General features: G+C 42.1%; 1 protein-coding gene across 1 annotated transcript in view; it reads right to left on the reverse strand.

The window, feature by feature from the left end:
• OCLN (occludin) overlaps nt 1-4132 on the reverse strand; it is a 52086-nt gene extending 47954 nt beyond the window's left edge. Inside the window, exon 1 of the mRNA XM_032849015.1 lies at nt 4028-4132. Coding sequence (XP_032704906.1) covers nt 4028-4077 — 50 coding nt within the window. The 5' untranslated portion in view covers nt 4078-4132. The remainder of the gene's footprint in view (nt 1-4027) is intronic.
• Nucleotides 4133-11659: the final 7527 nt, after the last annotated feature.

Below are 11659 nucleotides of genomic sequence, written 5' to 3' on the forward strand. Positions count from 1 at the left end.
GGAATCTGTAGAATGCCCAGATGGAGCACTCCATCTCCAGTAAAACTGTAACCCCTGGGGAGGGGACCCAGGCAGTTCAGAACAATGATGTTAACCCTTTGGCTTGTGTGATGTGAGACCAGTGCATTCAGATACAACACCTACAGTGGCCCATGCAGTGTCACATCCAATTTCTGGCACCTCACTCTCTTACCTGAGAAAGCACATTCATTCATTTATTCACGTGACAGCTATTTACTGGAGCTGCTGGGCTGGTGTGGGGGGGGGCACCGTGCTAAGTACTGACGATACAACAATCAACACAAGTGTCTCAACCTAGCCCCCCCACCCAGGTTAGTCTCTTTGAAGGCAGTAAGACATTAAACAAATCACCACATGATCTCTAGTTAGTTATGGTAAGAGCTACAAGGTATATTGGATATTCACTGAGGGCTTATCAGGGTGATGCCTATTAACTTGCCAACTCTAGTGACATAATCATAAACTCGCTGGAGACAGACACGTTGGTGTGTGGCATGCAGAATCTAAGAAATGTGGGTCCGGGCAGAGCAGAATTCAATCCCCAAACTGACCTCACCCTCTTTGGTTTTTGCCATTATTTCCTTGGTCTGCTTCTCTCTTTCCAAAGCAAGACATCCTGCAACTGGGTGCTGTCAACCACAAGAATTCAAGGAAAAGGAGAAACTGGAAAGAACCCTGACATGCTGGTCTTTGAAAATATCACATGAAAATTCCATAACTCATTCTACTTGGTTATTTGGGATGTCTCTATCTGGAGTTGTCACGAACAGTGTAGCTCTGGGCATCCTGAACATGTGTCCTCACACACACAAATACTTCTTTTTCTAAGGTATATATCCAGAAGAATTTTTGAGTCAATTTTTTTTTTTTTTTTTTACCTTCCACTCTGAGACAACGTCGAGGTGTTTTCCAAAATGATTACAGCACTTTTAAAAATGATTCTATCATTTAAAATCCCACTGACACTGTAACATTCAGAGAAGCATTGTTTATGAGAACCTGAAACTGGAAACAGTCCAAGTATCTACCTAGAGAGGAACAGGTACCTGTAACATAGCCACAGACAGAATGCTACTGAGATAATGAGCTAATACAGCAGCCACGAGCCACATGATTTACTGAACACCTGACATATATCTTGTCCAAACTGAGATGTGCTAGTAAGTATAAAATACTTAGTAATCCTAGTATAAAAAAAGAAATGCAGGGGTTCCCGGGTGGCTCAGTCAGTTAAGCATCAGACTCTTGGTTTCAACTCAGATCATGATCTCAGGGTCATGAGATCAAGCCCCATGTTGGGCTCTGCACTGAGCAGGGAGCCTGCTTAAGATTCTCTATCCTCGGGGCGCCTGGATGGCTCAGCTGGTTAAGCCACTGCTTTTGGCTCGGGTCATGGTCCCAGAGTCCCGGGATCGAGTCCCACATGGGGCTTCCTCTGCTCTTCGGGGAGCCTGCTTCTCCCTCTCCCTCAGCCTTTCCCCCTGCTTGTGCTCTCTCTCTCTCTGTCAAATAAATAAAATCTTTTTTTTTTTTTAATTAAAAAAAAAAAAAGATTCTCTATCCTTCGTCCTCTGCCCCACCCCCCACCACTCATGTTCCCTCTCTCTTTCTCTCTCTCAAAGGAAGAAAGAAAAAAGAAATTTAACACCACCTAGAGAGAACCCTAATATTAACTATGTATTTTGGGTGACAATGATTTGTCAGTTAAGGTTCATCAATTTTAACACATGTACCACCCTGGTAGGGGATATTGATAATGAGATAGGCAACACATGTATAAGGGAGGGGGCATATAGGAAATCTTTGTACTTCCCTCTCAGAGTTTTGCTGTGAATACAAAACTGCTCTTAAAAAAAAAAAAAAAACGATTATTTTAAAAAAGGAATATAAAGTACTTCATGAGTCAGTGTTTACATACTGAAATGATACTTTAAATACATTAGGTTAAGTGAAAAATTAAATATTATATAAAATCAGTATAATTATTAAAATAAATTTGTTTTTAATTGGTTAGAAGAAAACAAAATTACACATATGGTTCACTTTTTTTTTTTTAAAGAGAGAGAGTATGGGGGGGCGGGCAGGGAGCAGGCAGAGAGGGAGAAGCAGACTCCCCACTGAGCAGGGAGCCCAATGCAAGGCTCAATCCCAGGACCCCAAGATCATGACCTTAACCAACTGAGCCACCCAGGCACCCCTCACATTTTATTTCTATGGTAGTCCTTTGAAGCAAAGAAAGTTTAATAACGAAGTAAAACTGAAATGTATTTAGGATAAAACAGTAAAAAAAAAAAAAAAAAAAAAAAAGAAAAGAAAAGAAAATGAAAAAGAAGGACCAAGTGATAACCATATGTAAGAACAACGGTTTCCAGGGAAAGGTGGGGACACATAGAAGGGCTTGGAGGTGTTCTATTCTTGGCCTATATGATGATTTTGCTTTGAATTTATTCATCGTTTCATACACATGTCCTGTGCTGTTTTCTATGTGTGCATTATATTTCACCAATGTTTACAAAAGCAACACAAAATAAGTCTCGGGTTCATGGAGCACTACTCAATTACTGTATTTTCTAGCATAATATAAGGACCACATCTTCACGAACAACTGTGTCCCTACAATGCTCAGGTATTAATCAAGAGGCAATGTAACAGGAGCACAATTCCCACCACAGCTATCGAAGAGCTGAGGCTACAAACTACTTAAAGGAAAAAAATCTCTGCAACAAATTTTAAAATTTTCACTATTAAATTTCCAAATGACTAGGGGTGCCAAGAACCCTCAACTTCGCTTCTTGTTTTATATAATGGCAGGAATCACTCTTAAAACTGACAATGTGGGGGCGCCTGGGTGGCTGAGTGGGTTAAAGCCTCTACCTTTGGCTCAGCTCATGATCCCAGGGTCCTGGGATCGAGCCCTATATCAGGCTCTCTGCTCAGTGGGGAGCCTGCTTCCCCTTCTCTCCCTCTGCCTGCCTCTCTGCCTACTTGTGATCTCTGTCTGTCAAATAAATAAATAAAATCTTTAAAAACAAACAAACAAACAAACAAACAAAAACTGACAATGTGGAGGGCGTCTGGGTAGCACAGTTAGGCAACTGCCTTCAGCTCAGGTCATGATCCCAGAGTCCGGGATCAAGTCCCACATTGGGCTCCCAGCTCCACCGGGAGTCTGCTTCTCTCTCTGACCTTCTCCCCTTTTGTGCTCTTTCAAATAAATAAATAAAATCTTTAAAAAAAAATAAGTAAAAAAAAAAAAAAAAAAAACTGACAACGTGGAAAACATTATGTCAAGTCAAAGAATCAGCCACAGAGGACCACATACTGCATGATTACATGCACAGGAAAGGTGCAAAATGGGCAAATCCAGAAACACAGAGTAGGTTCCTGACGGCCTAGAACCGGGTCTGTGGAGGGTGGGGGATGGGGTGAGAAGTGAGTGGTAATTGGCAGTGGTTTCTTTGGGAAGGGAGTGATGAAAATGTTCTTAAAATTGACGTAGTGATGGCCGCACAGCTCTGTGACTATACTAAAACCCCTGAAGGGTCCATTCTAAATGGGTGAATTGCACGGTGTGTGACCGCTATCTCAAAAAAGTATGACTTAAAGAATCGACAGTGAGTCAGTACGGAGCATTAATACAGAACAACAAAGCATTAATACAGAAGCTTCATACCATTTGTGAAAAAACAAAAAGGAATAAAGAGACACACAAGTATCAGCCTAGACTATACAGAAGCAAACAACAGCAACAGGTGACAGCAGTTGCCTCTGCAGAGAAACACCGGCATCCTGGAAGTTAAGCTTCAGGGAGAAACTCACCGCTTTACACCCTTTGTTTCCATCTAAATTTACAAACACACGTTATTTTGTTATTCTTAACAGCAAACACTTAACAGATCAAAGTTTCACCTATATTTTTTACACATTTTTTTTACACATATTTCACACATATTTTTTACACATGACAGGCTTAACAAAAAGAAAAAAAAAGGGAAGCATTACTCACAATTCATCAGGTCTATACGGAGGTGGACTTTCAAAAGGCCGCGACGACATGGCTGACGTCACTGATCACCTGCTCTTCAGGATGCGCACTGCCCCGCAGTTCCCCAGAATAAGCAGATCTGAGCAACGTAAGGAGGGTAATGGCATTACTGCTGAGCTCAGAGTTTCCTTGATTGCTAAGAAAACCAATGATACCAATCTCAAGTAACTCCACACACCATGATTATTCCTCTTGTCCTTCTCACGGCCATCCTTACATACCATTAATTCCTTGAGTACAGGGAATCACTGAGCATAGAACTACTCAGCCTGGTGGTCCTCACAGTACCAAGCACCATGCTCTGCACATCACTGGCATATAAATTCTAACTTTAGGGGTGCCTGGGTGGCTCAGTGGGTTAAAGCCTCTGCCTTCGGCTGGGATCATGATACCAGAGTGCTGAGATCGAGCCCCAAATGGGGCTCTCTGCTCGGCAGGGAGCCTGCTTCCTCCTCTCTGTCTGCCTCTCTGCCCACTTGGGATCTCTGTCTGCCAAATAAATAAATTGATAAATAAATAAATAAATAAATAAAATCTTTTAAAAAATAATAAATCCTAACTTTTTAAAAAAATATTTTATTTATTTGACAGAGATCACAAGGAGGCAGAGAGGCAGGCAGAGAGAAAGGGGGAAGTAGGCTCCCCGCAGAGCAGAGAGCCTGATGTGGGGCTCTATCCCAGGACCCTGGGACCATGACCCGAGCCAAAGGCAGAGGCTTTAACCCACTGAGCCACCCACAAGCCCCATAAATCCTAACTTTAATTACTAAGTTGTAGTCATAAAAACTTTACAAAGTTTTTACAGCATAGGTTAAAAAAAAGGTATTTTTCCAAACCGTTCCTTCAAAGAACAAGAAATGTAAAAAATAAGAAAATTTCTTAAGATGTATTTATTGTTGTTGTTTTTTTAAGTTTGAGTAACACCATTTTTTTTTAAATTTTTATGTTTTGAGAGAGAGCAAGCAACTACAGGCATAAGAGTGGAAGGTGCAGAGGGAGCGGAAAAGGGAGAATCTCAAGGAAACTCCGTACTGAATGCAGAACCTGACATGGGGCTCAATCTCACCACCCTGAAAGCATGACCCTGAGATTATGACCTGAGCAGAAATCAAGAGTCTGATTCTTAACAAACTGACTGAGCCACCCAGGCACCCCAACCAACAAGTACTTATTAAGTGCCTACACTATACCATGGGAGTCTGTAGAAGTACTAGAGAAGGTCATACACAAAGAAAAAAAGCAACTACAACAGACAGTTATTTAGTTATCAGGGCTGACTACGTGATCAAGTGCAGGATAGGGATAAGCAGAGCAGAAAGACCAAGACTTAAATAAGAGGGGGAAAAAGGTGGGGGTAGGGGAGTGGGTAAGGAAGATCACTTGAGCAAGAGCTATAATCCAAGTATATTAAACTATGTATTTTTTCCTTTTAAAATAAAGTATGCAGAAAAAAGGTATTATGTTAGGTAAAGTAAATAAATTCAAACTCTCTAAATTCTGTTTCTTAGAATCAATGGCAACTATCCTCCACATCCTTATGGACAGTCAATTCCAAATTTTCAGAATAAGATGTCACCCAAATGTATATAAAACCTCAAAGATGGAAATATGTTGACTTGTTAGGAACACCAAGACAATTAGTGTGATTTTTCAAACACAGTGAGGGAAGACAACTTCTTTAGTTTATTAAAAACAAAACAAAAAACTGTTTTACTGAAGTATTAACATACCCCAAAAAATGCACAAATCTTTAAGTGTACAGAGCCCTGGAACTAGCACCTAAATGCACATATAAATGGGCAACTTAAGCCATTAGCACGTTATAGTGTTGTGGAAGAGTAACAGAAGTCCAGACTGGCTTCCTAACTGATGTTCAAAAAAAGAACATTAAAAAAAAAAACTGAATTTAAACACTATTAGGGGCAACCTGAGTGGCTCAGACTGTTAAGCAACCCACTCTTTATTTCCATGGCTCAGGCTGGGACAGCAGGGTCCTGAGATGGAGCCCCTAGGGAGCCTCCGCTCTCAGCACACGGTCTGCTTGAGATTCTCCCTCTGCACCCACTCCCCCGCCTTGAGCGCAAGGGCATGCACTCACTCTCTGATTAATAAATCAATTTGGGGGTGCCTGGGTGGCTCAGCCGTTAGGTGTCTGCCTTCTGCTCGGGTCATGGTCCTGGGATCAAGCCCCATATCTGGCTCCCTGCTCAGTGTCAGGGAGCCTGCTTCTCCCTCTCCCATTCCCATTGCTTATGTTCCCTCTCTTCCTGTGTCTCCCTCTGTCAAATAAATAAATAAAATCTTATTTTTTTTTTAAGATTTTATTTATTTGACAGAGAGAAAGGGCACAAGTAGACAAAGCGATAGACGGAGGGAGAAAGAGGCTTCCCGCCAGCAGGAAGCCTGATGCAGAACTCGATCCCAAGACCTCGGAATCATGACCTGAGCCGAAGGCAGACGCTTAACCCACTGCCTTCTGCTCAGCTCATGATCCCAGGGTCCTGGGATTGAGCCCCACATTGGGCTCTCTGCTCAGCAGGGAGCCTGCTTCCATCTCTCTCTCTCTGCTTGCCTCTCTGCCTACTTGCGATCTCTGCCTGTCAAATAAATAAATAAATAAATAATCTTAAAAAGAAAAAAGATCATCTGAATTTAAACACTATTAAATGTAGGACTCCAATTCTGAAGTGAATGTCAAATACTGACAAACGTTATCTTAGCCCTTTTATAGCTATGGCTCACACATTCAAGACTATGCCAAAAAATTCCAGGCTCCATGGTATTTTTTTTTTTAAGATTTTATCTATTTATTTGAGAGAGAAAGAACAAGAGAGAGCATGAGAAGGGGGAGGGTGAGAGGGAGAGGCAGCCTCCCCGCTGAGCAGGGAGCCTGATATGGGACTCGATCCCGGGATTCCAGGATCATGACCTGAGCTGAAGACAGTGGCTTAACCAACTGAGCCACCCAGGAGCCCTTAATGGTAGTTTTTTAGGTCATCTCTACACCCAACATGGGGCTTGGACTCAACTCCCAAGATCAAGAGTCGCATGCTCTACTGATTGAGCCAGCCAGGGGCCCCTCCATGGTAGTTTTCAAGAATTCTAAATTAATCCAGACTCAGGCTAAAGTTTAAATTTTGTCAAAATCCAGATACCAAAACCTCTTTCCACAGTGCTATTTCAGGGATTCAGAGTTTAGTTATCATGTCTCCTCTATTACCAAAGATTTTATATTGTGTAGCAAGTAATTTTAGAAAGTTTATCAAGAACAAGCCATGCTATATCGACTTCATTTCATTTTTTGAGGTTACCAAACTGGCAGATGAAGCCCAAGAATCTTGAGCACATCCCCATGCACAGACACTCCTCTGGAACTGAAAAATGGAATGTAAATAGGATAAAAGAACGGACCATTCATGATCCCAGCCTCCTGGGACTGACTCCTACTCGTGGGGCTCTTTGCTCAGCAGGGAGCCTGCTTCTCCCTCTGTCTGCCATTCCCCCTGCTTGCGCTCCTGTTTCCTAGCTCTGTCACTCTGACAAATGAAATCCTAAAAACAAAAACACAACAAAAAAACCTGGACCATTTATGTCCACCTAAAGGGAAGTCGCTTTGGTGATCACAGATGAGGTGGGCAAGCTTATCCAGATTTGCAGCTGACAAAACACTGGAAAGGATAACCAAGCCACTGGCTTCAAGTATATCAAATTCTCCACAAGGCCAGACTGACGGGTTAAAACAAACCTAGCGGTTTTAAAGGCTCACTGTGAGAGGACAAATTCTACTTCTCTTCCTTGAACATCACTACCCTACTATGCCAAAGGGCAGGAGATAAGCCTGACCTCTAGGCTGGAATAATTAAGATAATATATTAAAGAAGATGAGCAAAAGCATTCACAGCAAGGTGGTTATCTTGAAAGTGAGACATTCCAGTGTTCAGGCACTTGGGTACATTGTATTCATTTTCAAATACTGGTGGCACAAATAAATCATGTTATGAAAGGAGGCTCAATTTTTTAAAAGGCATTTCCTTGGTGAGAATTTCAACAAAGTTAACAAGTCATCCCAAACTCTGGCAGTATTCACAGACAGTGCTTCCATCTAGGAATGCTACACTTTATTTTTTTTTTTTAAGATTTTTATTTATTTGACAGAAAGACAGATCACAAGTAGGCAAGAGAAGCAGGCAGAGAGAGAGAGAGAGGGAAGCAGGCTCCCTGCTGAGCAGAGAGCCCGATGCGGGACTTGATCCCAGCACCCCGGGACCATGACCTGAGCCCAAGGCAGAGGCTTTAACCCACTGAGCCACCCAGGCGCCCCAAGGAATGCAACACTTTTTTTTTTTTTTTTAAGATTTTATTTATTTGACAGAGATTACAACTAGGCAGAGAGGCAGGCAGAGAGAGAGGAGGAAGCAGGCTCCCCACTGAGCAGAGCGCCCGAAGCGGGGCTCAATCGCAGGACTCTGGGCTCATGACCTGAGCAGAAGGCAGAGGTTTAACCCACTGAGCCACCCAGGCGCCCGAGAATGCTACTTTAAAAATAAACCCGCATAACCATGAAATTTGTGCATCATGTGTCCCAACTAGGTGCCTCCCTGGAGGTGACTGACTGTTTAAGAACTAGAAAAACCCGGCTCCTGGGTGGCTTAGTTGGTTATTAAGTGACTGCCTTTGGTTCAGGTCATGATCCTGGAGTCCCCAGATCGAGTCCCGCACTGGACTCCCGACTGAGCACGAAGTCTGCTTCTCCCTTTGACACTCCCCCCTCTCATGGTCTCCACCGCAAATAAATAAATAAAATCTTAAAAAGAAAAAAAAAAAAGAACTAGAAAAACCGCGTCTTAAGACAACTGATTGAAAAAACAGGAAATGTCTGGCCTGGTCAAATCAACATCAGAAGGACCACTACAGCAGCCTTCACGTATCTGCAGAGCTGTCTTTGTAGTCCTAGAAACCATTCTTTGAAGAAAAGATACCACAGGATCAGATTTCAGGTCAATGTTAGGAAGCCTCTCCCTCACCCTGACTTCACACACCCTTCAAAAATAACAAATAACAATTTTTATCTCAAGCCATGTATGCAAACCTTAAACTGTTTGATATCTGGGGAGACTGAACTGAAGGAACTCTAATGTCTCCTTCGAGGCAGTCTGGGACATGCTTTCAGGATACAGCCACAGGGAAAAAAAATAAGAAAGAAAGAAAGAAAAGAAAAAAATCAACAAGAGTCTGTTACCCAAACCCCAACAGGACAATGTTAACATTATCTGCTAAATAAATGTATGTTGAGTGAAGGATAAAATAAAAGAAATGAAGAGGATACAGGATCCAGTCTAAGGGGCTCAGTGGCCAAGGTCACAGTGCCCGTACCAAGTGGATGATAGGGACATAAGTCAAACAGACTAATTAGAGTCAGGAGCAAAAAGGAAACAGCAGACTCTTACTAAATATGTAAGGTTGACTGAAGTTAAAATATTAATAAGTTCTTCCCTTGAAAATGTTTTTTTTTTTTCTGAAGATTTTATTTATTTATTTGACAGGCAGAGAATACAGTAGGCAGAGAGGCAGGCAGAAAGAAAGGGGGAAGCAGGCTCCCCGCTGAGCAGAGAGCCCGATGGTGGGCTTGATCTCAGGACCCTGAGATCAAGACCCAAGCCGAAGGCAGAGGTTTAACCCACTGAGCCACCCAGGTGCCCCTCCCCTTGAAAATATTTACTGGCTAAAGCTGCCCTAATAGAAGTCTAAGCTAAGACAAAGAATTTTCTTCTGCCTGAAAACGCTATGTCCCTGAATAATTCTTTAAAGCAATGGTCAGAAAAAGATAAATTTTATCATATCTAAGGAGAGCCTATTCCTTTTCAATCACATGCAGCAACAGTTAATTTGTCTTTATGAAGTTTTTTAAAAGTTGTGGCTGGTACAAAATTTTCTATTTATATTTTGGCACATAATTAGTAAGTTGTCTAAAATTTTAAAATTAGGCAGATTTGGGGGCGCCTGGGTGGCTCAGTGGGTTAAAGCCTCTGCCTTTGGCTCAGGTCATGGGCTCAGGTCATGATCTCAGGGTCCTGGGATGGAGCCCCATATTGGGCTCTCTGCTCAGCGGGGAGCCTGCTTCCCCTCTCTCTCTCTGCCTGCCTCCCTGCCTACCTATGATCTCTGTCTGTCAAATAAAGAAAATCTTAAAAAAAAAAAATAGGCAGATTCAGATTTTGCAATAGACAAGCTCTGTATCAGTTAACTGTGTTTCAGATAAACTCTCCAGAGGATTCTTAAGCACACCATGTGTTTCCAGCCTCACTGCCTAGATTAAAGGGGTCAATCCCAGGAGGGCCTTCATCTTGGCATTTCCTGTCTATAATGGGCAGGAACCAGCTGTTCAGATCTCACATCAAATATCCCCTCCTCAGAGGTGCCCTCCTGGAAGTCACCCGCTTCATCCACCAAATCTTGTATTTTCAGAACAACCCCCCCCTACTAATTATTATTTTTTCCTTCTTTCTTTCTTTTTAATTTCTTAAACCGCCACCATCTCCGCCCCAACTGGAATACCAGCTTTTCTGTCTTGACCATCAATCACTCTTCTTCCTGATCTCTGATACAAAGTGTTGTGTGATCAATCAACATACAATTTATAAAACCCAACAGCTCATATTACAGTTGGGATTTCAATACAGCTGTGAATGCCTGTAAGTTCCTCACAATGCTAGCACTCAGTAAATATAATCCTTTAGTTTCAACCAAATTAGTTAAGTGCTTACAATCTGAAGGAGAGAAAAGAGTCAAACACACAACCATGAGGACATCATTTGGTAGTCTGTTGAAAAGCGGAATTCCAGGCCCATCCGCCCAATGAATCTGAATCTATCTTAATAAGATCCCCAGGTAATTCATACCACAATCAAGGTTAGGAACCATGGGATTAGGGGACAGGTGCAAGCCAAGAGGCTAAAACAAAAGCATTAACAAAAATCCTCAGGGTCTTTTCACCCCAGTATTTCCATAAATAATAACCTGGATGAAAAAAAAAACCCGCTAAGGACTCTAATCAAGGAAGCCTTTAAATGTAACTGCCTTCTGGCAGTCTCCTGTGCAGGTGAAAGATTTTCTATCAATTAATTTGTGTGGTCAAAAGTAATCTTTGTTATTTTGAAAGGACAATAATTCCAATTATCTTTAAAAGAAAACAGGAAGTTTACCTTCACAGCAAACAAGAGGTGGAAATATTCTATGAGACCAGAGCGGCTAGTCAAAAGTAGAGTGCTCCAGAAAAAACCCAAATCCTTCTGGTGCGGGAGTATCAAGGGCTGCTGCTTTTCTAGTGTACCCTCCCCGATTAGCCAAAGCAGTTTTCAAGCCACACCATTTGTAATGTTTCCCCTACCTCCGTTTTCCCTTTGAAATGAAGTTCTAATAAGATCTACCTTTTAGAGTTGTCAGTATCACCAAATGATAACAAAGAACAAAACTCTTGGCAGTGCCGGGCTCTCAGTCAGGAGGCACTGCCCATCATTTCCTTGAAATCTCGCCCTCCTCCTATCACTGAACCACGGTGGCACTAATAACTGAATAAACGCAAAAAACTACACA

The sequence above is a fragment of the Lontra canadensis genome, unplaced genomic scaffold, assembly GCF_010015895.1.
Source record: "Lontra canadensis isolate GAN:19392208 unplaced genomic scaffold, GSC_riverotter_1.0 scaffold4, whole genome shotgun sequence".
Taxonomy (NCBI): domain Eukaryota; kingdom Metazoa; phylum Chordata; class Mammalia; order Carnivora; family Mustelidae; genus Lontra; species Lontra canadensis.